The sequence below is a fragment of the Martes martes genome (genome assembly GCF_963455335.1).
Source record: "Martes martes genome assembly, chromosome: 6".
Lineage (NCBI taxonomy): Eukaryota > Metazoa > Chordata > Mammalia > Carnivora > Mustelidae > Martes > Martes martes.
Genome location: NC_137893.1, coordinates 87926320 through 87948388, shown reverse-complemented (window position 1 = coordinate 87948388; position 22069 = coordinate 87926320). Strand labels below are relative to the sequence as shown.

Sequence of the window (22069 nt, the reverse complement as noted above, 5' to 3'; positions counted from 1 at the left end):
CCCTCCTGTGGTGGCCGGTCCTCCCCACCCCTTCCTGTTCTTCTTGCCCTCGCTCTGTCTTCCCTGTCCCCTGCTGCTTTGACCGGCCCGAAGCTACCTCAGCCCTGGGGTCCAGGCTCAGCCGCACTTGTAAACTTGAACAAAGATACTTTCTCCGTCGGAGCCCCAGTTTGACCATTGGTAAAAGGAGGGTGGTGGGCTCAGCTTCAGAGGGTCCCTTCTGGTGCCCAGCCTCTGTTCTCAGGGCAGGTGGCGCGCACACACACACACACACGCTCGCACACGCACTCACACAGCTCCAAAAAGTGGGCCTAGCTAACGAAGGTCTCCTTCCTCTCCCCAGGCAGGAGCCCCCTCAGGTTCTCCTGAGGTGAGAGTTGAGGTGCCACAGTGATCTGAATGGGGCCCCCAGGCCATGATGTTCTGGAGCTGGGGCTCGGCTGGGGACGAGGGGGCCTGTGGGTGGGAGAGGAAGGGTGGGTGTCTGACTGTGTCCACTGGGCGGTGGCTGCCACCGTGACTTTTGTGTGTGACTTTCTGGGAGTGTGGGCTGCCGCCCACAGGGCACATATTTGTGTCGTTAATGCCTGGGTGTGAGGGGGTATGTAAATGGGGGCAGTGAGGGAGCAAGGGCGTTGCTGTTGCCAGGAGCTGCCAAGGCTCCCAGGAGAAGGGAAAGGGATTTCATGCAAAGGAGCCCTTCAGTCTCTGCATTTTGGCCACAACCTAAGGGATGGGGTGGCCTGGCTTCCTTCCTTCCCCTCCCCTGCCCCTGGCCCCCCAGCTAGCCGCCAGAGGCCCAGGCTCCCCCTCCCCCTGCCACAGGGGGCGGGGACTGCCTTGATCTGCAGTCTGACACCCCTCTCAGGGGGTTTTGGGAGTTCATCTGCACCTGCAGCTGTGGGAGTCAGTGTGGGGACCAGGGGGCTTCTAGGCCTCAATTTCAGGCACTAGGTAATCCCCTGAGCCCGAGGAAGTAGTCTGCAGAGGCCCAGGCTGGGATGCTGTGGTTAGTACCCCATACCGGCCCAGTGGTTTTCCAGCTTGAGAGGACCTGCCAGGGAGGGGACAGGAGAGGCTCCACCTGCCCACCGTCCCTGCCATCCCTGCAGCAGCCTGCTGATGACTCATTCCCCCGGGGAGTGAGCCGGCTTCTTTCCCCTGGGTCCCTCAGGGCCCCAGCAAGATCCGGGTGGGGATGGGGTGGGGATTGGGATTGAGGCTCTCTTTCTGGGGAGAGGGTCGCAGTGGACTTTTCTTATACCTCCTCCTGGCCCCGCAGACTACCTTCCTTTTGCCCGCAGTGGAGGTCACAGCCCCAAATTACAGAATGGGTCCAATGTGCCTCACAAGGGAGCAGCCCAGTGGGGCAGCTGGATCCAGGACTCCCTAATTCCCCAGTGCCCTGCACTGAGCACGTCCCCATTCTACTGCCTGGGCTCATTGAGGGAGTGGGTGGTGCCCGGCTCCCTACCAGCCCCCCCCCCTCCCCCCCCCCCCGCAGTGGGGCTGAACAGCCTGGGAGGGGTGGGGAGGCCCTCTCCAGGGAAACGAATTCCTGGCCTGACCCCAGATGCCGGCCTGCCCAGCTCTGCTCCAGGGTAACGCTGGGCATACACACAGCCCCATTGTACGCCTGGGCTCTGTGCCCGCTGTGGGCCTGGCACCAGCTCTATCAACAGCAGTGGCTCCTCAGTTCCTCCTCACCCCCTGCCAGGGCCTGAGCTTCTGCGCCCTTGGTGGGGAGGGAGGAGGACCGGTGATCAGGGTGGTGAGCGTGTCCTGAGTGGAGGAGCCGGGACCATCCAGCTACTTGAGGAATCAAATGAATACATTTGTTTCTGTCCCCAAGAGTGGAGTACGAGAGCAGGGAGCATTATCCCCCCATGCATGTCGGGAAACTGTGGCATGAAGACACATCAGTGACTTGCCCAAGGTCACACAGCGACCAGGTGCTGGAGCTCGGGGTTGAGCCCAGGCAGCCTTGGGGCCAGAGTCTGGGCTCTCTGCACCACCTACTTCCACGTCAGGGTTCAGGAAAAGGCAGGCCTTCTTCTTTTCACAGCCCAACTTTGGGGACTGCGGTGGCCACTTCTGGAAAGTTTATGTTCCCTGGGTGGAAGGGGGCCCAGGAACATGAGGGTCTAGAATCCCCATGTGCTTGTGAAAAGTATGGTAGCTAGTTTCTGAGGACAGTGTGGGTGGCTAAGTGGGCAGAGCAGGTCTCCAGAGCTGGAAGGCAGCTCTGTGCCTCAGTTTCCCTGTTCCACCTGCACCATGTATCTCCTGTGCGTCTCGCGAGGGCACAGGAACATAGAGGTGAGGTGCGGTGAGGGCTGGGGCCTGGACCCTTGCACTTTTCCTCTGCTCCACAGACTGGTGGGGAAGCCCCCCTTTCCCAGTCTAGATGCCCCTGGGGGCAGGGTGCCAAGGCTTCCAGTTGCTTCTATTCTGAGAGTCCGTCCTGAGCTGCCCCATCTCCTCAGGTTTCCCAGCCTGAAGGGACCTCTGAGGCCAGGCAGCCTACAGAGGGGCAGCCTGGCTCTAGGCTGGGAGGGGGTCCTTCTTCTGCCTCATGCCCATGCCCCTCAGGGCAAGATAGCCGGTGCCCAGATGCCACTCTTATGGGGTCTGTTCCATTTCTCACTTTCTGGGCTCACCTCTACCCCACGAGCCCTGACCCCTGGGGCTGGAGAACTGAAGCTCCTCCCCTTTGCTCAGCCCACCCTCCTTGTCCCCTGTCGTCCTAGGCGTGGGGCCTGGTCTCCTCTGGTGCCACCTCCGCCCTCTTAAAAATGGACAGGGCATTCTACAGTGACCACAAGATTGTGCAAGGCCAGGCCTGGGCCATGGGGACAGGTGGAGGAGAGAGAAACTGGAAAAGGGCACTGAAGCCAGCTCCCTTCCTACCCTACCCTGGAGCCCCGTCTCCCTCCCCACTCCGCTGGGGCTCATCTTTCTCCTTCAAGACTGTTCCCACCGACCAGCCAACACATTTCCAACTCAGTGGACACATCCACGGGCTTCTGGACACTGGTGGGGGTTGGATGTTCTGTGGAAGGGGGATGGGTCAGGGGAGCAGCTGGAAGCCCGGACTGTGTTGGGGAGAAGGGGTGAGGAGGCCTCCTCAGTGCTGCCTGGGGCCGTGTAGGGAGGGCATTCTGGAAGCCTTGAGGCCTGGTAGGGAGCTTGGCGGACTTTGTCTGGCGGACAGTGGGGCGCCATTGGGGGTGATGGAGCAGGGAATGACTTTTCTTTGTTGCTAGTCCATTTTGTTTGCACTCCCTTGTTCTCTCAGGGCTGTTTTCTTTGTTTCTCCAAAGACAATAAACCCTTCTCTCTGCTCTTCAGCCCCTTGTGTCCGATTCCTGCTCACCCCTCCCACATGTCCGTACTCTGTTCTTGGCTTCCTCTGTCCGCCATCCCGGCCTGCTCCCCCTGCCTGGCTTTGTCTGGCTTCCCTCCCCCTCCCTAGCCCCTGACCCAGCTTCCCTGGGTGAGGGGCTGTGGGCCCGGCAGGACCTCATGGGCCTGGCATGATGAAGACGGAGCCGGGAGGATGCCCCCTGTTCTGACATAGCTCCCTGCACCCTTCAGAGAGTGACCCACCCCCAGTAGAAGGACCTTACTTCTCATTTGTCAGCCTGATAAATGGAGATACAGATTTGTCTAACAGATAAACTGGAGAGTGATGGGCCTTCGTGTTCTTGTTACTAAATTTAGCAGCAAGGATATGGACCCAGATGGGAATCAGACTGCAGAAAACTACGGTATCTTTTCTCTCTCCTTTCCGACATCTGTCTGTCTACCCATGTAGGCGTCCATCCATTCGTCAGATGTTTACTGAACACTTGTATTAGGGGCTTTACATCGAGTCCTTACAGAAATTCTCCAAGATGGCCATTTTCTGCATCTTATACCAGAGGCTGGGAAGAGCCGGGGAAGTTAAGTAAGTTGCTGAAGGACACGCAGACAATAGGCGACATTATCTGGAATATTCAGCTCCACCTGCTTCGAAACATACATTCTGAGTTCTTAGTGTGGAATCAAGTGGCCTCCCTCGGTGTCCTCAGTGTCCAGTCTGCACGCAGCCTTACCAGCCGTGCTGTGGAATGAATGGGCGTGCTGCGGTTCCGGAATGCCGCAGCTCTAGAGTTCTCTCCTCCGTGCAGCTTGGGGCCGGGAGGCACTGCTGGTCTCTAGTCCTCTTGGCATTTGCCGCAGGTAACCTCGTGTTGCCATCATGTCCCCCTGGAATGGAGACTTCTTCACCACATAAAGTGCAACCTTGGCTCATCCTTGTTGCTTCTGTCCATCTGCGTCTGAGGGCGGTCTTGCCTCTGACGGGTGGGAAAGTTCTAGGTATGCGCTTGGCCGCTGCCCCGTCTCCCCCAGCGTACACACCCACCCCTCCGCTTCTCCACCGGATGGCCAGCCCCCTTCTAATGCTGGCCCTTTTACTGGCCTTTCTTTCTAAGCTCTGGAGTTAGCTGCTCTGTTTCAGGTCCCGACTGCTTCGTCAGGACCCTGGGGCTGAGACAGGGATGGGAGTCCTGGTACTTTATCTAGGAGGTGACCTGCCGTGGGCCAGGATGAGTGAGACAGGGAAGGAAGGGAAGCCAGAACAATGTGTGTTTGGGAGCAGGGCACCTGAGGCTCAGGCTCACTGGGGACCCCTGTTTTAGAGTGACCCGGGGACGGGGTGGGGTCAGGGAACCGGGTGTTTATTCCCTTGCTGCCTTTGGCCCCTGGCTAAGGGCTGCTTGGGGCAGGCAGGATGCTGGCCCTGCTGATTCCTGGCTCGAACACAGAGGCAGGTGCTGGCAGCTGGCAGGTCGTGGGGGGTATGGCTGGGCCCTCACAGCCTCAGCTGCACTCACAGAACCTGGGCCCAGTAGTCCCGTCTGTCCCTTGGAGCATGTGTCTTGCCAAGCCCTGTTTCCACAGCTCCCTTCTCTCCGTGAAGCTGCCCCTCCCAGCTGCCCTGGACAGACCCTTCCCCTGGAGCCAGTCACCAGCACCTAATTCATTATGTTCAACAGATACTTAAGGAGCTCCTACTGTGTGCCCTGGGCCATGGATAAAAAGAGGAAGCTGTTAGGATCCCTCCAGGCGCTCACAGCAGAGGAAAGGGACCCTGCAAGGGGTCCTTCCTAAGTGTCAGACCCCCAGGCCCCCCAGGAGGCAAGTGGACTTCTCTAGGGGCTGGACCGAGGTGCCAGGTGGCGCACAGCCCGGAGCCACCTTCAGTCCCCTCCCAGCCCCAGCATCCTGAACTGTGATTGTAGCGGTTTTGCTGACTTCCTTTTCCTTTCTCTCAGTGCCCCTGCCTCTTCCCCTCCTGGGGCCACAAGCCCCATGGCTGCCACGTGGTTGTCTTCTAGTGCCCTCCCTCTGGGTCCCTATGAGGAACAGGATGCAATTTGCGGGGCAAGGGTGGGGGGAGTTTTATTCAAGGGCATCCTTCTGTGTTCCTGGTGAAGGCTCAGCCCGGTGCCTGCTCCCTGGAGAGGGGCCTCCTCCCTGCTGACTTCTGCTCCCACCCCGCAGTCTCACACTGCGGTCTCAAGCCTTATGGGGCTCAGGGCATGGGAAGAGTTAAGAGTGGGAAGTGGTGTGTAGGTAAGGCCTTAGGTGTGGGAATGGGGGGAGATCTGCTGGGGCGGGGCACGGGGCAGGTGCTGGGCCTGATGATGGGTGCATCGGGCCACGGGCAGGCAGGCCAGCTCCTCGTCTCTTTGGCTTCTCCCTCCAGCCACCGCCCATGGCCTTTCCCCTCCGGTTGTGTCAGGGTGTGTGGCGGCAGGAGTCTGTTTGCCCGTGTGGGCCAACCTCGTGACCTCTGACATTCTCTCCCCCCATCTACTATGCACCTGTCCCACTTGGACAGAAGGGTGGCTGTTCTCTTGGGGCTGGCATGCTGGTAGGAGGGCTGGCAGGGGGACAGACACGGTTTACGTGGGACCAAGAGGTGGACTATGTGATGAAGCTTTCTGTTGGTGGCTCGGGCTGGAGCTGAAGTGGCTTTGGTCTGGGGAGGAGGTATAAGGCAGGTACAGGTGGCTGCCCACGTCTCACCTCTGTGGGGATTGTTGGTCCGGGGAGCCTGGGGAGGCGGCAGGACACGGTGGGTAGGAGATCACGAAAGGGAGAGAGCAAAGTGATGGGCTCCTCCCCCAACCCAGCATGCACAAAATCTAGGGCCCTTGGTTCCTCTCTCTGCCCGGTTAAGGGAACGGTGCTTCTTGTGTTTGAGGACAGAAAGCAAAGGTGGGCCAGCTGCTGAGCGAATTTGGAGAGGAAGGCTGGTGTTCTGTCCGAGCTCTGCGCGTGGCGGGGATGGGGTGGGTGCAGGCCACTCCCTGGCTCTGTAGACGGGCCGTGATGTGGGGGCCGCTGCTTCTGCGGGGGTGGGGGTGGGGGTGTGGGGAGAGGTTGGCTGTCAGGCCAGTTCTTCTCTGTCCTCCCAGATGGAGAAGGGGTCAAGGTGTCCACCTGAGTGTACCTGGGCAGGACAGAAATGAAGCTGAGTTTGGGATCTGGGGCAGTGGCCAGTATGGGGGAGGCCCTGGGGTGGGCAAGGGCTGGACAGGACCCAGGCAAAGGAGCCCCTGATTTTGTGCCACTCCTGATGTCCCCAGAAGGCCAGCGGGGTGATGGGCGTGGTGGGGGAGGAGGACTGGTGTGTAGTAAGTAGAGGACAGTGCTCCGCTGTCCTGCAGCCTCTGTCCGCGATGCTGGCCGCCCTGTCCCGCCCCCACTAGGCGTGAGTCAGACCGAAAGCAGAAGCTGCCAGACATTGCACAGGGTGAAGCGAGGCAGAACCAACTGTGCTATTTTGGAACCTGGTTAATTCCCCTCCTGTCCCCCACCTCTCGTCTCTCAGGGCTCCCACCCCCTCCTGGCCACCAGTGCTTCGCCTTCCTCAAGGGGACAGTGGGGTTGGGACTTGATTTCCTCTGGCAAGGGTGGGCAGGGGCGCTGCCTGTCCTTCCCCTTGCCAGACCCCTTCCCTGGCCCAGAGGTGCTGGCTTCTAGGGAGCCAGCCTCCCGGTGTTGGGGGACAGAGTGCCCCCTCCCGGTGGGAGCTCAGAGCCTGCAGGCAGGGCACCGGGGTGAGATGATGGTCTGCTTTTTGGCAAGGCACCCTGGCTCCCTGCGCCCTCTCCCGCCCATCTTTCACCGCTCTCTAGCCAACTGTCAGCCTCTCCAGAGCTGGGAGCTACAAGGGCTTCATCAGGCCGCCTCTCCCGTCAGTGGCTCTTAGAGGGTTGGGAGGGATTTCCGGACCCAGAGGGCAGATATTTTGGGGCCAAGGGCCTTTCCAGAACCCATGACACCACATACTCTGCAGCAGTCCCCACTGATCCCCTAATCTATGGTTCTTTCTTGGGCATCCTAGGCCTGCTTGAGGTTCTGGCCCCACATTTTAGGGTTTCTTTGGAGCCCGCATGGGCCTGGGGGCCCCTGGCAGTTCATTCTGAGGTGGTGAAAGAGGTCAGTAGTGTGTGTGTTTCTGAACCAGACATGGAGGTGTGGAGTTGGGAGCTGTCGTGTCCCCACCTGCCCTATGCCTTGGGAAGCAATGTGGTTGGAGAGGGGGTGGGCTCAGCTCTTGTTGTGTGTGTGTCCATGTGCCTAGGAGATGGGCACAGCCTCCTCTGTGTGTTGCTGCCTCCGGGGGGGACCCTGAGATCGGAGCTTCATCCTACTATCTACTCCCCCAGCCACCTGGGGTGGAAGGTTTCGGGCATGGGGGCAGTCCGCAGGCATGGTACCAGTGACCAATGAGAATGTGGGTCCTTGTCGACCTCAGGTGAGCGCGACTTGGGTTTCTCATGGCTCAGATGGATTTGAGGCTTAGGCAGGTGCAAGCAAGGGTAAAGCAGTAAGGAGGAAAGAGTGATCACCTGGGCCTGCTTTGGGGGCTTCTGCATGCCCCCCTCCTGTGGACCGTGGAACACCCGCATGCAGGTGCATGCTGTCCTCCTGGGGTCGTGTCAATGTGAGGGTAAGTGTGTGTGTGTGCAAGGCTGTGTGTGTGTAGGAGATGCTGTAGGTGGGTGTGTGAGTGGGCATGTCTCACACAGCCTGTCTGGGTTGCCTTTCCACTGGTAATCAGTAACTGGTAACCTGTAACCTGTAATCTGTAACCGGTAACTGGATGAGTTTCCAGGCTTCTTCCCCATAGCCCCTGACCGCCCCGCTCCAGCCCAGGGCGAGCGCTGAGTGCCCCCATGTTCCTGCCTCTGCCTCTGTCTCTGTGCCTGAGAGTCAGGGCTATTTGTTTGGGGAAGAGCCCTGCTGTCCCCTCAGGTGTTTCTCCTCACCAGGCGCCTGTACCTCCCACTGTCTTCTTCCACCCCTCACCTACTTTCATGCTGGGAACCAGGTGACCAAGCCCCCAGGAGGCTATGAGTGACTTTACTGCACCCACAAGTAACATAGAATGCTCTGTTAAGATGCAGGTTCTGACTCTGTAGGTCCGGGCAGCCCTGAGAGCTTGCATTTCCAACCGGCTCCCAGGGCATGTGAGGCCTGGGGATCCTGCTTTGAGTGGTAAGGACTTAAAAGGCCCTGAACCATCTAGACTCCCGCCGGACTGACACTGCTCACCCCGCTGGGGAGCTAATACCGGCCACCCCCTAGGTGCCAGGACTGTCCAGGCTTCAGCTCCTCCATCCCTTCCCCTGCTCTGAGGGAGGTGGCATTATCACCATCCTGTTTTACAGATGGGGAAACTGAGGCTCTGAGAGACTAAGTTCCTGTCACGGGTTACACGGCTGGTAAGTGGCAAAGCCAGACTTGAACTCTGGTCTGTCCATGTCCAGAGCATGTAAGCATTCCACTAATGCCCAAATGTCTTGCAGAGAGCTCAGACAGCAGCAGCCGAGGGGGCTGGGTGAGGGGACGGCTCACAGCGGTCAGGAAGCTGTTGGGGGGGGGTGGGCAGCCCTAGGAGGCTGAGGGGAAGCAAGGACCGAAGGGGGAGTAATTCTGGAAGTACGAAAGCTAAATTTGGCTGGCATCCTGTCCCCCCTACTACCCTGGGGCCCCTCCACGAATGGGCTTGCCATCACCTGCCTCTTCAGGCCCCTTTCCAGACTGACTCCCCACAGGCACCTACCCCACTGTCCTGCTCCCTGGGCCTGCGAGCCTGGGCTGGAGGTGGGTGGGTGTGCGGACTCCTGACTGTGCGCCCCGGGTCCCATGCCTACCAGCTGTGTGATCTCAGGCAAAGTGTCTGTCTCTTCTGCACCTCAGTTATTCCTTCTCTGAAATGGGGTTATGTTACTGCTTCCTCACAGGTAGGTGGGCTTGCTTTGAGGATGAAATTGGTGACATATACCAACTCAGCACTGGGCCTGGTGCAGAGTACGCGCTCAGCACGGGTCATCAGGAACGCCTGTGGGTCTGTACCTGGAAGACTGGAGGGTGCCCTCTGGACTCGCAGTGCGGTTGTCAGTAGTTCATTGGCAGGGTATGAGCCAAGCCACGGCGGGGATTAGAGAGGCTGGTGTGGGGCTGGGGCAGCAAGGATGGAGAGCCTCCCAGGAGCCGGGGCAGGAGCCAGGGCTTGTGGGTCAGGGACGCCATGGTCCTGGGCCTAGGGCAGGGAGGGCTGGGGCAGGGGGGCTCAGGTGCTGGGGCCGGGCTGGGAGTGAGACGTCAGGTGGAAGCCAAAAGGCACTCTGGCGTGCTGGCTGCCTGCTCCTCTGTGCTGCCCAGAGGCCCTGAGTCTTCCTGGCTCAAGCACGGGGCTGAAGCACTAGGGTGTGTGTGTGCAGCTGGGATTGCCGTCCCCTGAGGAGCAAGAAAAGCCGAGGCTGGGTCCCCAAGGTTGCCACAGCCCTGGTGTTCCCACGTGCTGGGCAGCAGTGGGAATGACGGTGAGGAGCTGTTCCTGCCTTGCAGGCTGGCTCCATGGGCACGTGGCCTTGGCTGCATCCGAGCCGTCCGGAGGCTCAGCATGCCCGGACAGAGCAGGAGGGGGCCTGCCAGGGATGCCGTCCTGCCCTCTCATGTTATCAGCCAGGTTCCAAGGCCCAGAGAGGGACAGGACCTGCCTGAGGTCACAGCTGGGCCGTGGATAGCCTAGTGCAGGTCTTCTAATAACACCGTGTTCTTGGGAAGCATCCAGGTCTCTTATGCCGAGCCGAGGGAGCCCTTTTGGAACAGACTCATTCCCAAGGGTCTGGACTGTCAGGTCTCATTTTCCTCGGGGAGAGTTGTCAGGGGCCATACAGGCCTATCTAGCATCTGCAAAAGCTCAGCCAGTCTGCCCTCAGCAGAGAGAGGGGGGCCAGCTGGCTGGGATGGGCAGGGGGAGGTCAGTGGGAGCTCGGGACACTTGGAGTCCCAATCTCAAGTCCCTTCCCTGAACTTCAGGCCCCTTTTGTATCTGGGGAGCCCCTCCCCCTGTCCCTGCTGCAGTGCAGGCCAGACCTCCGTCGGTGTAATCACGTTTCTCTCTAGTCAGCTTGACTTAATCTCTCCCTCCCTCCAAGACCCTCTCACAGCTCACGGGAGCGGCCTCCGTGACATGAACCCCTGGGAACGCATCAGTCTTGGCTGTTAAGCAGAAGAGAGTTTTCGGCAGGCAGGTGGCATCTGCCCTGCATTTGGGGGCCTGAGGGAAGGATATGCAGGCCTCTCTGGGAACCTGGATTCACTGAGGGTGACAGGGGGTGGGACAGGACTGGAAGTTTCAGGGGACATTTGCAGGGGTCTTCCCCCTAGGTCCCTGGCCTCCTCATCTGGGCAGGAGCTGGTGGTGATCGTGCATCTCCTGGGCTTGCATGGCCCCTTCACCATGTTCTCGCAGTGTGACCTTGGACAAGTCACTTAACCTTTCTGAGTCTCGGTTCTCTCAACCACCAGAGGTGCTGTTTGTTCTGTGAAGTGTTTGTGGGGGACGGATGATCTGATAGAGGTCCATGCTTAGTTTAGGACAGTGCCCTTTCCAGAATAAGGACTCAGAAGTGTTTGCTGAGTGAGAGGACAGGGGATAACTGAGCCTGTGCTGGGTCATTGGACAAGCAACATTCTGGGGCCCCGTGTCTCGTTCTGGTAATTCTGATGGGTGGGATGGGATGGAGGTTCAGAAGAAAGCTGATTTCTCTGGAAGCTTCCTTGTACCTGGGGAGACAGGTAGGTGGCCAGGAAACCACTGGAGAACCAGGCAGTGTAGCTGCAGGCAGGGTGCTCAAGGGGACCGGGTGTCCAGATGGTGGGGACAAGGGAGCAAGGGAGAGAGGTGGGGAGAGGCTTCTGCCCACTGAGGGGCATATTGAGGGGTATGGGAAGGTATGTGTGAGAGACAGACAGGCAGGCAGACAGTCTGCCTGTGTGGCTGGGCTCTGTCTGTGCATATCACAAGGGTAGACTAGGAAGAAAGAAGAAAGGTTTCTAGTTTCTTCTCTCTATGCTTCCCTCGGCTACATGTCCCCCTGTCCCCCAAAGCCCAGTGGCAGTCTTCCTGGGGCAGGCCTCGTGCCAGGGTCCAAGCTGGTCCCTATGGGACTGGACGGGCGCCTCTCTGGTCTGGGATTGCCTTTGAAGCCTCTCCCTGTGGCGCACAATTGCCGTGCCTTGCCCCGGGGCCAGCGGGCGGGCCAGCCAAGAGGCGCCAGCTCCCACCCTTTCCTGTGGGATGTGAGCTGGGACGCGGGGCTGATGGGCCTGAGCTGTGGGCACTGGAAGCCACCGAGCAGGCCAGGAGCTGCTGTGGCTGCCCTCTGCCTCCCCTCCCCTTCCTTTCCCTCCTCCTCACCTCCTGTCTGCATTCAGAGATTGAAAAACAAGCCCCTGGCCCCCCTCACACTCCCCTCACCAGCCCTGCAGTGCCCTCCCTGCCCCCAGCCTCCTGGGGTGGGTCCCCTAGAGGCAGGTGCTCTGAGTGCTGAGTGGGCTGCGTCCTGGGTTTGAGTCTCATTGGGCTGCCACTGATGTGCTCTGTGCAGACCACTCTTCTGGAGCTTTCGCTTCCTCTTAGAATTCACTGTTTGTTCCCCAGTCTTTTTTCATCACAAACAGGGGATTGTTCAGCCTGGGCCAAGAGTGGTCCCATTTGGCCGAGTGATTATGTGGCAGGAGAGAGACAGAGGCCCACATCCCACTTGATAGTCTTTCTGTCTGTCCAATGTTGGGTGACACTGAGCCGGGGAGGGAGGCGAGATGGGACATGCCCTCTAGGGGAGGGTCCTGGAGGGAACTTTACTCCAGTGATGAAAACGTCCTCTGTTTTGATCTAGGGGTTGATTACACAGGGGTGCACACCTGTAAGAGTGCACCGAGCTGTGCACTTGAAACCTGTGCATTTTGCTGGGGTAAATTATATCTTGGTTCAAGGGGAAAAGGCCTTATTGAAATAAAAAAAATAAATAAAAAATATAAAAATAAAACAAAAGTGTTAAAAGCATGTGCTACTGACCCCATTCTTGCTCCTGGTACCAAATACGTTCCATTCAAAGACTGCATACTTACCAAGTACAAGTGTGATTTCCATTTGCTCTTTTTCAATCTTGGAGGCAGCCGGAGGTTGCCTTGCATGACCTCCAGGGAACCGCTGGACCAGGTAACAAACCACTGGAATTAAGAAGTGCTTCCGGAGTACCAGGCACTGTGCTGAGTACCCTGCCTACTCCTGGTCTCTTTAGAACCCGGAGGTGGGATTGTTATTACCCACCTGCCTCTCCCATCGCACTGCAGTGAATTATGTGATACCCAAGCTCTGGAAGTGAAGATCTTATAAGAACGCCAGGCTTTTGGAGAGGAAACAGAGAGGGTGCCCGGTAACGGGAAAAGCTGGCCCGAGGCCTTCCTGCCCTGTCCCATAAGGAGAGATGAGTTACGGCAGGGGACTGCTAGGCCCTGCCCCAGCCTGGGGTCTTGATATGGTGTGTGTGTGTGCGTGTGTGTGTGTGTGTGTGTGTGTGTTTATGGGACCCTTTCACAAAAGAAACTTAAGAGGAAGAGGAGACTGACTGGTCCAGGGATGCCCTAGGTGGGCATGGACAAAGGGACAGTAAGTGGTGACATCTCTCCCACGCCCACATTTCTACCCTTGCAGAGGCTCCCATACCCAGCATCCCAACACCTGTTCTGGGAGAGGTGGTCCTAGCTGCTAAGCCCTACTTGACTGATTTTAACACTGAGGCTAGGCTGAGACATTGAGTCAGGCCTGAGGCTGGGACTCAAACCCAAGCATTCTGAGGCCAGGCTCTCATAGCATCGGGCAGGGCAGGCTCCTGGGAATCTTATCTACCCCCCTCCACCCCTCCCCAGCTATCTTTGGGTCTGGGCCAGTGGATGACCCCTCTGCCCCAGGCCCTGTGGGTACCTGTGTGACCACCTGGGTAATTTCAAATGGCTGTGGCCCAAGGCATGGGGATTGTGTGCACATTTTTGTTCTGATTCTTAGTTCATCAGGCCTTCCTTTGCCACTGCCTCTGCCAGAGGGGAGCTCAGAGAAGACAAAACAAACCAGGTCCTGGAATCTTCCCCTCTCTTCCCTTCCCAAGGCTGGAAGGTCACGCCGGGGGTCACGGGGTCCTTCCCCCGGCCTCCGGGAGCCTCAGGACCTGTCCGGCAGGCCTTCCTTTAGCAGTTGGTTTGATTTCCCCTCCAAGGCCACTGGGCAGGCTCCTGCACAACTGGTAGTGTGTAAGAGCCTGGATCAGAGGGAAACTTCTTCCAACCACAGAGGCATGGAACGCAGTAAATGGCTTAAACAGGCATCCCGGCGGCTGGGCTTGTACCCTTTGTTGTTTCAGCCATGAGACATGTGTTTTTCTGGGAATTCAGGAAATTATCTCTGCCCTTTGAGGAAGGGCAGAGTTTTTTCTGCTTGCGTTTGGGGATTCTAGACCATTCCATCGTCCCAGGCACCCGCTGGCCCCCTGGGCTGGCTGAAAGAGATGGGTGACTGAAACCCTTTGCTGGTAGGGAGCTTCTTCAGTGGGAATCCCTAAAACAAAATTTGGCCACTCCTGCCCCAAATGCAAGTGGAGGGGCCTAACTCTAAACCCCAGGGGCCAGCCTCACCATGCATTAGCTTTGTGACCTTTGGCAAGTGACCACCTCTCTGTGCCTTTCTCCTTGCTGGTAAAAGAGTGAACAGTATTGGAAGGAACTAGGATAGTCCAATAAGGTGCGTTAAGCCCACCTCACACGTAGTAAGTGCACCGTTGGTGTTAACTCTTAGTATAAAATATTATTTTCTGATTAGAAACATGTACGTGTTCATGATAGAAAAAGAGTTACATGCCAGAAAGTAAAAGTTAAAAACACACACTCCTGATTGCATCATCAAAAGAATTCTGATATTTTCATATATTTCCTCCCCAAAGGGTTTTCTGCATATAGTTGTCCACGGTGATGATCAGATCTTCTGTACGATTTTGCCTTCCACTTTGTATACTTGATGTATCCACTGCCCGGTTACTTACTGGATACGTAACATTCCATCCAGGGGACTACAACATGATTTATTTAACCATCCTACTGTGGGACATTGAGAGTATTTTTCATTTTTCTCTATATAATACGATGGGCATCTTGATGCAGAAAAGCCTTTTCTGCTGCGTGGGATCATCTTGTTGGGCTGGTGGCTACTCTCGAAGGCTTTGAACCCTATCACCCACTCGCTTTTCCAAAGAGGTGGCACCCACACTTGTCCGCGGTGTTGAGGTTGCCTGGTGCCCACGAAGACATTTTAAAGTCCACGGAGCCACACTTGGGGAGAGCTGAGGGCCATTGGTTCCATTCTTCTTTTAAATTATTTAAGGTCGGGCTTCATTCGTATGTAAATTTTAATGACAGTATAAACACACATGCCGAAAAGTGTACACATTGTGAGTCGCCACTTGCATTTTCATAAACTTGACTTCCTATGTCGCCAACCGTTCATCACATCACAGAACATTCCCAGTGTCCCCCCTGCCTGCTGCCCTGGGCTACTTCTCAGGCACTGCCCCCAAGGCCCCCCTAAGGGATCCTGACCTCTCACAGAAGATTCGTTTTGCCTGTTTGAACGGCACAGATGTTGATGGTGCTGGGTGTGTTTTGTGCGTTGTTTAGTGTTGTCTGCGAGAGGCGTCCGTGTCGTGTGTAGTAGCAACAGTGGGCTCAATCTCATTGTGGAGTAGCAGTCCAGTGTGTGTGTGTGTGTGTGTGTGTGTGTGTGTGTGTGTGTGTACCACAGCTTCCTTATTCATTTCCCTGGTGATGGATGTCTGGTGTTTTCTGGCTTGGGCACTATCCGTAGGGCTGCTGTGAACCTTCTGGTGTGTGTGTCCTCTGGGGAGCCCATGGATGCTTTCCTGTTGGGTATCCACTTAGGAATGGGGTATGTATTTTCTGCTTCCTAAGCCAAGGTTTCTTTTTATTTATTTTTTAAGATTTTATTTACTTATTTTGGGGAAGAGAAAGAGCGTGCATGTGCGTTCACGAGAGTTGGAGAGGGACAGAAGGAGATGGAGAGAGAATATCAAGCAAGCTCCATGCTGAGCGTGGAGCCCCATGCAGGACTTGATCTCACGACCTCGAGATCATGACCTGAGTGGAAATCAAGAGTCAGCAGCTTAACTGACTGAGCCACCCAGGTGTTCCTTCCTGTTCCAAGTTTTAAAGGATCACCTGGGAGGCAGAAAAATCTCCAGAGAGGTTCAGGCCCCACAATTAATTAAGGGGTCCTGGCTCCACTTGGAGCAATTTGAAGGGCACTGAGTGACCATGCTCCCTCTGAAGGCTCATATCTGGGGCTGTAGTGGAAATGGAGTTCAACCTGGGTTGTGGCCCTCCAGCTCCAAATGGCGTGTGACTTCTGACCCTCCAGTGGTCACTCAGTGTCCCTACCCAGGGTCCTCGGCTGGCTTAACAACCATCACACTGAGGAGGGCAGGGCTTCAGCCAGACTCTGGGTAAAACTGAAGGAACCCCAGCTTTGGATATGGCCAGAAGCAGGTGGGGCCCTCACAAACCCCTGGAAACTGCCCTTTGTTTTCCCCTTGTATGAAAAGAATCATACGAGGCACCTGGGTGGCGCAGTCAAGTATCCGACTCTTGGTTTGGGCTCAGGTCTTGATCTCAGGGTTGTGAGATCGAGCCCTGCCTTGGGCTCAGTGTGCTTGGCAGGGAGTCTGCTTGGGATTCTTTCTCTCCTTCTCCCTCTGCCCCTTCCTGCCATGTGTGCTCGCCTGCTCTCTCTCTCTCTCAAATAAATAAATCTTAAAAAAAAAAAAAAAGGTAAGAATGAATGAGAAACTCCAAGAACACTGTTTACCACTCCCCAGCCCACTGATACCCACTCCGTGCAGCTGGGGGTCCTGGGGGAGCCCAGGAAAGAAGCTCAAGAGTGAGGCCTATGAACCAGGCAGCCTGGTTTAAGTGTGCATTCTGCTACTCATCTGCTGTGCAGCCTTGGGCAAGTTATTTCACCTCTCTGTGCCTCAGTTCCCTGCCCCCCCAAAACTGGGGGCAATAATAGTAGTCACCTCATGGTGTTGTGAAGAATGGATGAGTTAGTATGAGAAAGCACAGAGACCAGCCCTGCCCCAGGGCAACCCTTCTGATGCTCCTAGTCTGTTCTACATGTTTCCCTGTTTCCTGTCTAAATGGACTCAGGCTATATGTTTTATTCTATAGTTTTCATTTTCCACTCAGTCCTCAGTCTCTGAGATCCTTCTAGCTGAGGCTTTTCTGTTCTGGGAGCCTCCCCCTCCGTGCCTGTCTGTCCTGGAGACCAGTGATTTCTGTCTTTCCCTTCACCCTGTCTCCCCTTTCCCTTAGGAAGCTTCCCAGCGGGTTCATGCTGACGTGTACAGGGTTGATGAGGGCGAACCCCACAGGGACTGAAACTGGCCTGGCCTCAACCAGAGATGTGCATGGCTTTGGAGGCACATCTGTCCATTATGGGATGCCTGAGGACATGCTAGAGAGTGCCGCACACCCACCACGTCTCCTTGACAGCTCAAGGGTCAGGTGCCCTTGTTGGCTGCATTTGACCAAAGAGAAAACCAAGGCACGAGAGTGGCTTTCCCAGAGTCCCCGGCTGGTATGGGGGCAGCAGGGGATGGCAGTGGGGGAGGGCTTCAGCTGCATCTGTTGGATTGGGAACCTAGTTGCAGCTTGGGGCAGGGGTGGTCAGGTGGGAGGTTCTGAGTGAACTGTGGGGCGAGGGAGGCGGGGGATGGCTGGTGGATTCTGGGGGCACAGAAAGGGGCCGCTTTCGTGGTCTTGGCTGAAACTTCAGTCCCCGCTACCTTTGCTAGAGGACTGGGGAGATGCTGGGCTTCTCTGGGGCGTTAGATTCCCTGGTCCCCTCGGGGCGGGGTGTCACCTGGTAAGGGGGCCAGGGGAACTCCTAGCGCTGGTGCCTGCGGATAGTGGGCACTCCAGGCTTCGGCTGTTACCGAGTGCATGACTGGGGAGCCCTTCCCAGGCCTGGTGGGTCTGGAGGTCAGATGAGGGGGAGGACTAGGGGATCCTTTTGGTTCTCCTGTGTCCCTCCTCCCGGTTCTTCCTGACAGATGGGCCCCGGGGGAGGCTGGCAATGGTCCCTCAGGTGTTGAGAGTGAGCAGGAGTGCTTGAGGGCTGGGCAGGGAATGGTTAGCATGCCCAGCGGCTCTCCTGGGTCATCCCATCTGTCCTCAGATCCTTGTAAGGCCCTCCCTTAACCCTGTGCTCATCCCCCCTCAGGCTCAGAGTGACCCAGGCAGGGCCAGGGGAGGAGGCTGAGCTGTGGAGTGAGGAATCAGCTCTGTGACTGGGGTGACAGCGTTGACAGTGGGGGCGGGGTGGGTAGGGTGGGGAAGCCTGACTCTGCTGTGCCCCTGGGCTGCCCTCTGTCAGAAGACAGTAGACAGGCTGAGGCTCCCAACACCTCTCAAGGCACGGACACCTGGCCGGTCATGATTCTCTGATAGCCTCTCCCAGGAGGCTCGCACAGCCCTGGGTGGGTCTGGTCAGGCTGGGATTCCCGCGGGCATCTTCCAACCGAGCAGACTGAGCAGACTGAGGTTGGCACAGCCAGCGAGAGGCCCAGCAGGATGGAGCCCAGGTTCTCCCACAGCAGCCAGCTCTAGCTCAGCCTCGGACGGGCACCCAGCCCTTTGTCAGAGAAACAAGGGGCTCGTTCTCCCCCAGTCGTCCCCGTGCCGGCTGGCACTGCCAGGCCTGGTGCCACTCCCCCGAGCAGGGACCGACTGAAGTCAGATTGTTCCCGGAGGGGCAGGCTGCCTGGCGCCGCGTTTGTGAGCATGCAGGAGTGTGGGGCGTGCAGAGGCAGGGCAGGGGGCTGGGCTGGGGTCAGAGCCTGTGAGGTCTGCAGGGCTGCGGGGGTGGGGGGATGGTGGTGAAGACAGGCTATCCTCTGTAGGAGCCCAGAAAAGGGGTAGAGGCTGCAGCTGTGTCCTGGCTGCAGGACAGAGAAGGGGGAAGGGGTGGCTGTCTGATCTTTTCTCCCTGGGGACTGTCCTGTTGGGAGCTGGGCAGAAAGACCCTTGGGGCTGGTTCACTAATTCCTGGCCTGGGGGGGAAAAGAAGGGAGGAAAGAAAGTGCAAAGCTCCAAGGCGAGGCGGAAGGTGCGGACCGCTTTGCAAGGAAGCAGCTGTGGCAGTAGAGGGAGCCCTGGGTTGGGGTCGGGTGGCCTGGGCTCCATTTGTGGCCCTGAGCTAACCAGACATGCAACCCGGGACAAGCTCCTTCCCAGCTCTGTGTGGAGACACAGTGGTCAGCAGCCCCCCATGCCCCATGCCCCCCTCCCCACCTCCGATGGGCTGGGGAGCCATACTGGACTGGGTCCCAGCTCTGTCTCTGTCCGCAGATACTTAACTTCCCTGTGCCTCTGTTTCTCCTTATCTGTAAAAGGAGAATAACCAAAACTACTTCGTGAGGGTGTTTGAGGTTCAAGTGCCTGGAACAGCACTGGGCACAGAGTAAATGCACAAATAGATGCAAATTATTATTATCTCCGTGACCTAGTTAGTGGTTTTCAGTGAATATTTGCCAGTACCTTCCACAAGGTACTTAGTGACTTAGTCTGATGTCTGGCATGAGGCGATGCTGCTTTCCTTTGCTACCCAACAGAGGTCTGGCTCTCATTCTTCAGATCCCCCGGGCACAGTTCTGGGCTCTGGTCTGTCTTAGAGCTGACCCTCTCGGTCTTGTGTTTATCCTTTACTTCTGCCCTCAGCCTACCAAGTACCAGGCGCTGTGCAAGACACCATCTTTCCACTTCACAGGCTCACCAAATGTCTGATGTAGAAATTGTTGGCAGAGGAGGAAGCTGAAGCTCAGAGAGGTGAAGTGACTCGCCCAAGGTCACACAGCCAAGATAGGGCAGAGCCGGGATTTCAGCCCAGGTCTGCCCTGTTTGATAATGCTGGAACCTTCATGGAGTTGGGGAACCCATGGGGGTTCTGTACCTCTCAGGGAGTCTCTTAGCTGGGAGGGACCTTAGAAATCACCTAGTCCAGCCATTTCATTTTGTGCCTAGGGAGACAAAGCCTCCAAGGGAAGCCATGGGCCAGGGCCCCTCCGTGAGTTAGGGCCTGCAGCTGGGCTCCATCTTTCTTTTCCTCCCCCTTTCCGGACTAGGCCTGGGGGCCCACCGAGACCCATCCATGATCAGAGCTGACATCCTGGGTGGTGGGAGCCCTCCCTGGACCCTTGCAGGCCCAGGTACCCTGCGGTGACCCTCTCTGCCTGGGATTGTGATGGCCTGTGGGCTTGCTTTTCTTTTTTTCTTTTTAAAAAAATTTATTTATTTGTTTGTTAGAATGAGAGAGAGAGCGCAGGCAGAGTGGCAGGCAGAGGCAGAGGGAGAAGCAGGAGCAAGGAGCCCAATGTGGGACTCAATCCGAGGACACTGGAATCATGACCTGAGCCGAAGGCAGCGGCTTAACCCAGTGAGCCACCCAGGCATCCTGGGTGGCTTTTCTCATTCCCTGGACTTTTGACTCCATGAGCTCAGGGAATCTAGTTAGCTTGGGGCTGTATCACCAGTGCCAGATTCATAAATAGTAGTCATTCCCTGCACACATTTGCAGAACATCTGCCATGTCCCAGGCCCTGGGCTAAAGGCTGAAGGCAGAGCAGGGAAGAAGACAGACAAAGTGCTTCCCCTCAGGGGAGTTTGCATTCCTAGGGAGAAAGAGATAGACAGTGAATGAAATAACTAAGTAAAGATGCATAATGGTTAAGATGGTGATAAGTGTGCTGGAGAAACACAAAGAAGGAAGGGGCATAGGGAGTGTTGGGGGGGCAGGTGGGAATTTTGCAATTTTGAATAGGTTAGTCAGGGAAAGTCTCTGTAAGAACAGGACATTTGTGCCTTTGAAGGGGTGAAGGAATGAGTGATGTCTGGGGGCGAGGCATCCCAGACTGCAGGAAGAGCAAGTGCAAAGGCCCTAAGGCAGGAGAGTGCCTGCTGTGTTTGGGGGATTATAAAGAGTCTGGCAAGGTGGCCAGAGCTGGTGGAACCGAGGGAGAAAGCAGGGGGAGATGGGGTCAGAGGGGATCATGAGGGGGCGATGGATCACAGAGGGCCTTTTGTGGGAAGGACTTTGGCAAAATTTTACTCCAAGTGAAGTGGGAGCCATTGAGAGTTCTGGGCTGAGGGAGGGACAGAATCTGACTTAAACAAAGGTTTAACAGGATCCCTCTGATTACTGAGCTACGAGTAGAATGTTGTAGGGCAAGAAAAGAGGGAATCTGAACGTTAGGAGACTCCTTCAGGAAGCCAGATAAGGCATGCTACGGGCTGGGCCCACGTCAGTGGTCTGGTCGGGAGGTGGTGGCAGAGGGGACGTATTTGAAGTCAGATCTGCCAGGATAATACCATGTGGCATGAGGGAAAGAGAGGACTCAAGACTGACTCCAACGTTTTGGGGCCGACCAGCTGCAATGAACGGAGAAAAGAGGGTCTCCATGTCTGGCCCAGGAAGTGGGAAACTTGGGGTCAAGTCTCAGCTCTTGTCACCCTCTTGGCTCGGTGAACTTGAGCGAACCCCTTCTCCCTTCTGGGCCTCGGTGTCTTCTCCTGTACGACAGGTGCCATCCCCTGGTCCCAGCCCTCTCCCCGAGACCCAGAGGGCCCGCATCTCACAGACCCCAACCCCGCCCCCCACCCGCAGGGAGCCAGTGCTGGTGGCCGCCATGGCGTCGCGCATCGGGCTGCGCATGCAGCTCATGCGGGAGCAGGCGCAGCAGGAGGAGCAGCGGGAGCGCATGCAGCAGCAGGCCGTCATGCATTACATGCAGCAGCAGCAGCAGCAGCAGCAGCAGGCGCTGGGTGGGCCGCCTACTCCGGCCATCAGCACCCCCGTCCACTTCCAGTCTCCGCCACCTGTGCCAGGGGAGGTCCTAAAGGTAGGGCCTGTCCTAAGGTAGGGTGTGGGCCCCTCCCAGCCGGGTTCCGGGACCCCTAGAACACTTGCCTTCTCTGCCCCCCTCCCAGGTGCAGTCCTACCTGGAGAACCCCACCTCCTACCACCTGCAGCAGTCCCGGGACCAGAAGGTGCGGGAGTACCTGTCCGAGACCTACGGGAACAAGTTTGCCGCCCACATCAGCCCGGCCCAGGGCTCCCCGAAGCCCCTGCCGGCGGCCTCCCCGGGGGTGCGGGCAGGGCATGTGATGTCCTCCTCAGCCGGCAACAGTGCTCCCAATAGCCCCATGGCCATGCTGCACATTGGCTCCAACCCTGAGAGAGAGGTGAGTGAGGGGCTGGCCAGTGGCTGCGGTGAGCAGAGCTGGTGCCCGCCGCTGTGCTCCTGGGACTCCTAGTCTAATTGCAGAGGCGAGGTGCTGCTGTTAGAGTCCCTCCCAGTCTGAGGGGGGAGACACAGCCCTGCCCTTAGGGAGCCCCAGTCTGAGGCGGGGGACACAATCCTGCCCTCAGGGACCCTCAGTCTGAGGGGAGACACAGCCCTGCCAGTGAACCCCAGTCTCATAAGAGAAGCCTCTTCCCTTCTTTTGAAAGCTTTGCTAGGGAGAAACAGGAGACTCATAGAGGAAAGCCCAACACACCTGCAAAGTCATGTCCAGACAGAAGGTATACGAAGCA

The 22069-nt window shown here is 57.2% G+C and overlaps 1 protein-coding gene across 2 annotated transcripts in view; it reads left to right on the top strand.

The window, feature by feature from the left end:
• The window catches only part of TFEB (transcription factor EB), a 54176-nt gene that overhangs the window by 26195 nt on the left and 5912 nt on the right, over positions 1–22069 (top strand). The window contains exons 2-4 of one of the 2 annotated variants that reach the window (XM_080805842.1): positions 8733–8786; positions 21140–21374; positions 21463–21717. In XM_080805842.1, the coding sequence (XP_080661968.1) occupies positions 21162–21374; positions 21463–21717 (468 nt within the window). In that variant the 5' untranslated portion in view covers positions 8733–8786; positions 21140–21161. The remainder of the gene's footprint in view (positions 1–8732; positions 8787–21139; positions 21375–21462; positions 21718–22069) is intronic. The other variant, XM_080805841.1, reaches the window with a different exon arrangement.